The sequence below is a fragment of the Gigantopelta aegis genome, chromosome 2 (genome assembly GCF_016097555.1).
Source record: "Gigantopelta aegis isolate Gae_Host chromosome 2, Gae_host_genome, whole genome shotgun sequence".
NCBI classification, from domain to species: domain Eukaryota; kingdom Metazoa; phylum Mollusca; class Gastropoda; order Neomphalida; family Peltospiridae; genus Gigantopelta; species Gigantopelta aegis.
The window spans coordinates 19,621,413-19,626,720 of record NC_054700.1 but is presented as its reverse complement, the minus strand read 5'-3'; the positions used below and the strand labels follow the sequence as shown (position 1 = coordinate 19,626,720).

Below are 5,308 nucleotides of genomic sequence, written 5' to 3'. Positions count from 1 at the left end.
AGGTGAAGTATAAGTGATTCACTGATATTTACAAACACACTGTATAAGTGATATATAAGTGAATATCAAAGGCTGTGGTATGTTCTGTTCTGTCTGAGGTAAGATCATATAAAAGATGACTTGCTGCTTTTGAAACATGTAGAGAGCTTCCTCTGAAGACTATGGGTCAGAATTAATTATCAATTTAATTTTTTACATCCAGTAGCCAGTGATGAACTAATCAATGCTCTGGTAACATCATTAAACAAATGAAATTAGGCAGCAATCTGTCCCTAGAGGCCAAATTTCAATATTCTCAGGTAATTTCTGTATTAATGCGACTGACCCTACTTCCACCCATGGAAATGGACACCAATTTTGGTCAAGCTACCAACTGGTAACAAATGTCTTGTCAAGAAAAAGAAACAGAAAAGAAAAAAAAAGAGTGAAACAACAGGTTCAAAATCCATGAATACCATGGGAATTCCCATGACCCATTTAATTCAAATAATTGTTTTAAAAAGTTATTGTTCTTATGTCAACGGTACAGTATGACAGCACTTCCACACCCTATCTGTAAACTGTCAGCAAGACATAAAAATTGAAGGACAATAGTCTTAACAAAGTGGTGTTTCATTCTTCCCAAAGTGACCCACTAATATATCTGAACAGTATAAATGCAAAGAAATATTTTATAAATAATATAAATGTATATTTATTTTTAAATGTTAGATTGGATTCTCTCACATCCCTTTTCCTCAGTTATGTCTTGTTCAGTGCCATCTTGATATATGTCATCCAACATTCAGATGAGATTCTGCAAAACAAAAGAAAAAAATATTTTATATAGTCTGGATAGATCTGCTATGTAATTAGCAATTGTTTAATGTGAACATTTAGTTCTTTCTATTAGTTTTTAAAGACTAAGTTAGAGAATCATAGCCTACCAAGTTTCAGATGTGGGGAATCAAAACTTCAGTAAAAAACAAACTTTTAGTTAAATTTTTAATTTTACTTCTAAAAATCCCCTAAAAAGCTAAAATACTTAATAATCAAGATAACGACTCCAAATGTTCAGGTAAACTTATTATTGATGGAGTTAAAAGAAATATTACCTTCAATTCTCACTGTGCTATATACATGTTATGAAATCCAAGATGGCCGCCCTAAAATTCTGCATACACATGAATAACTTAAAATTCAAAAACTAATCATCCATTACTGACCAAATTCGGCTGAAATTATCAGAACAGTATGTTGTTATAAATGAACTAAAATTATAGCTCTGTTTTGAAGTAAAGCGATAAAAAATGTCAAATTTTAAAAGTCCCAATATATTATTCGGTATCACAAGTCTTTATCGCAATACACAACCCACTCTATTATACCTAACAAGCTGATTTTAGTTCAGTTTTGAGAGGTTTTCTTCATGAATAGGTATGCCAAATTGTAGCCTTGTACCTGTAAAACTTCTCAAGTAGTAGTGTTTTTTAGGCTATAAAAAGATGCTGATATATTAAAATGAGAAAATGCTGTTTAAAGTTTATAACACAGCAAAACGGATAAATCCGACACATACAAAAGCATCTAGTGTCCACCAGGCAAATAAATGTCATCATTATCATTTTCTTTATTTTTCCGCTGTGTTTTTTGTCTCTTCTGTTTCACAGATTCATTTTCAGATCGCTCCGCAGCTGTGATACGACCAGTGTCACGACTCTTTATCATGGTTAAACAGTACCGACCGGGAACAATCCCTAGCTGTCTAAGAAAGGCAGCACTGGCACACTCTCCATCATTGAATAGAACTGTTGCTGTATTTACAGCAATTTCAAGTTTCCTCCTTCCCACAAACACCTCTTTTGGACACAGATTCCATATTATATGATGAAATGACTGGTTGTTGTTCTGGGTACCGCCATGTAGACATTTGGACAAAAGTTTGTCACTTGCAAGGAATTAAAAAACTGGCTTTATTTCTTGTAAAACATACTCAGGTAGAAGGTTTTATTTTTTTGCTTTTTTCAAAGTCACCTTTGGTAGCAGGACACCAAGTGCCACAAGCGTCATGCCGATCTCCACGGTGATTCCAGATGGCCCACACTGCTGTTTTCATTGCGGCCAAGTTCCCAGAATTATTTCTTATGGCTGCTCCATAATGCCCCTGTATTCTCCACACAGCCTTTTTGATAAGTTTACCTATCCCTCCGATCCCTTTGTATGTTTTTCCATTATGCTGGTAGCTCTTGTTTTTGCAGTGTGTTATTTTGTCTGTCAGACGACGATCCATGCGCTTCTGAACATGTCCACAACACTCTAACTCTTTCCCAGGATATATGAGGGGATCCAATGTTGATATCTGTGAAAAGCTTTTTGAATCACCATCACCAAGGTAACCAGTATACTGTAAATCATGCTTTTCTTCTGATCTTGAATAAATGTTTAGCACACCTGCTGGCTCCATTGCCCCTGCCGATCCGAAATGGTTTCTTGAACAAGTATCCTTGTGTGTCACAAACCACTGGTTGAATTCCTCATCAGACTTGTACTTTTTCCGTCTTGTTGAACAAACACCACAATAATTGGTTAGTGTTTCGCTGTCAAGTACTTTACCGGTTTTATCACTCACTGATAGACATGTTACAACGCCATTTTTGCTCTGAAAACCTTTTCTTTGCCATGTGCCGTCGAACGAGGCTACAGTTTCAGATGGACCAGGGGATGTCTGCTGTTCTTTTCCAGCATTCTGCTTGCTGATGTAACTTACAACCTTTGTTGCAAAATGAATTCGCTGTGATCCCTGTTTCAGACACAGGGGGAGGCAAATTCATCAGTCCGCAGAATTTTTGGGCCTGCGTATGATGACGTCCAATGCCAAAAATGGACCATTGAAATCGCTCATTGACATCAAAAACTTTTGAATCTGCAACTTTGTTTGATGATTGCAATGAATACTGTTCAGCACATTCATTACAAACAAACCTTATTTCTGAAGCAATGCCAACTTTCTTTTCAGAAATCACTTTTAGGCCTTGTCTGCTGTCACATAACATATTGGGACAGGGAAATAATTGCAGAAAATTACATAGGTTGGCAATATCTATTATTCTGTAACCAGTAAGTTCATTGTTGTCATATTCTACATTTGGGACACACGGCAAATGTTCGAATACCTTTCTGTATGATGCCGTTTTAGCAGAATTAGAATCGCAGTCTGTTTTATCAACTTCAGAAAGTTTGGGAATTTTCAATGGTCCGGTGTATCGGTTTCCACAGAATGGACGTTTTTTGGTCCGAGGCATAATAAATGTTAAATATTTTCAGTTCACATGAATCTATAAATGTCCTAAACAACTATAATTAAATTTTTTAATCATAATGTATTATCTTCGCTAAATGTGTTCACGGTGTAATTTCTAATAAAGAGAAGCCATGCTGTTTACAGCTACCGACGCTATTTGAAAGGAGCCCGCTGATTGGCTGAATTGAAGAGTCTAACATATAGCCTGTGTATATATTAGCCAATCAAATCCATCGTTTCAGTCCAATAGTGCTGTTATACTAAAACTATTCTCCTGAATTCTATCTCAATTTTGATCCTTATTTTACGAAAATCAGGCAAAAATTAAAAACGTTATGGATGTATGAATATTTAATTAGGTATTGTTTAAATGTGTGTGTAGTAATTAATTACTAATTTAGCTAATTAATATAACTTTTTAAATAAAATGCTTTTTATGGTTGAAAGGTAACATTAATAAAGTGTTTGAATGTTTAGTTTACAAAAATACTATATTTTTATGATTTTGTTACTTTATTGGGTTTGGTCTGACCTACCTTAAAAAAATATTCAATCAAATCTCTAGGATAAATGTTAAGCACCTGGATAATGTTAGCCTCAGCATCCCTCCTGATCTCCCCAGGCACCTTCGACAGGGTTTCCTCCACATACTTCCCAAAATAGGAGCTGCCAGACGCAGCCGTACTTCTGGACATGAATTCCACCAGCAGGTCTTCTGGAAGAGAGAAAGCAAAATATTAGTATTTCTAGTAACTATATATCCAAGTATAACTTAATGTGAAATTAAATGAAATTGCAATTGTTATTAGGGGAGATAATACTCACTCAGTTCTCCAGAGTTCACCCTATCCTCACTGCCCCGTCTGGAGCCGACTGACCCTGTCTGGGAGGATGTATGGGAGGGTGGTGTTGAGGGTGGTGGGAGTGGTCGTGTTGGAGCCTTGCTGGAGGTAGAGGCAACTACTGAGGTTTGGCTGGTGGAGTGGGTGACTTCAGTGCCACTGGAAATTGCTGGTGGTGCTGCTGCTGCAAACGAGGCCACATTTCTGGCATCCACCGTTTCAATGTGAGACCTCAAAAAAAGAGAACTTGTCCCACACCCACTTCTCTGTGCTGCTCATGTCAGTAATGACATCTCCTCCTGTCCCACTCTTCTTGGCGTGTTTCTTCAGCCGGCCCAACATGGTACGCATGCTTGTGTACCATATTTTAAGTTGCGACACAGTGGTGTTCATCTTGGTAGCCTGTACAGCCCACAGATCCTCCTTCTGTGTGACATCCTTGAAGCCCGCAAGGCGTTTGCTGTAGAGGACCTCATTTCTCATCAGGAACTCAATGATTTCATCCTTTTCATCTTCAGTAAAGACAGTCACTGTTTTTTTTCTCTTGGCTTTCTGGGTGGGGATGGTCTCCTCTGGTTCAGGCTGTGGTTGGACTGGTTCAGGCTCAGGGGGTGGGGCAGCCTTGCCCTTTCTCTTCTTTTCTCTGGTACCCGTCGGTTGCATCTCTGAAATTAAAAGGTTGACAGTTATGGGCTCTCTTCAAGTGTAGAGTCGCATTCGATCATGTCCACTATATATATGAGCGCGAGAACTCGTAACAGATCGTGAGCGTCCGTGCAAACCGTGACTACTCGTATCTACTCGTATCTACTCGTATCTGCTCGTCAGTCATTCGTGTCAGATCGTAATCTATGGTACCCTACAGAGCGTCACAGATCGTGGGAGATCGCAGCGCATCGCAACAGAGCGTGGTGTTTCTCTTGTTCACGGTTGATCACGATCACCACGATTTGGAACCACGATTACATGCGTTCTGTACCGCTTTCTTACGATCCAATACGATGTGATGCGATGATTACGATTGACAATTCATCGTGTTTATCGTAGAAATTTTTTTAACCGTCCAAAACTTTTCTACGATCAACACGATTGACACGACTGACCTCAAGATCTGATAAGATCTGATAGCATCACTACGATTACTCCACGTTTCAGACCACGATTCCAATCGTGTCGCTAATCGTGA

At 38.3% G+C, this 5,308-nt stretch overlaps 1 protein-coding gene across 2 annotated transcripts; it reads right to left on the bottom strand.

The window, feature by feature from the left end:
• Positions 1-197: 197 nt before the first annotated feature.
• On the bottom strand, positions 198-5,308 carry LOC121377332. Of its 2 annotated transcripts, XR_005958605.1 has the most exons (3): positions 4,106-5,308; positions 3,862-3,995; positions 198-796 (listed from the first exon to the last, which is right to left on the bottom strand). XR_005958605.1 is itself a non-coding variant. In XM_041505280.1 (2 exons), the coding sequence occupies exon 1, from the start codon at positions 4,783-4,785 to the stop codon at positions 4,342-4,344; it is 444 nt and encodes a 147-aa protein (XP_041361214.1). In that variant the 5' UTR covers positions 4,786-5,308; the 3' UTR covers positions 198-796; positions 3,862-4,341. The 2 variants fall into 2 exon arrangements, 1 of the variants encoding a protein (XP_041361214.1); XM_041505280.1 differs by having other exon boundaries at positions 3,862-5,308.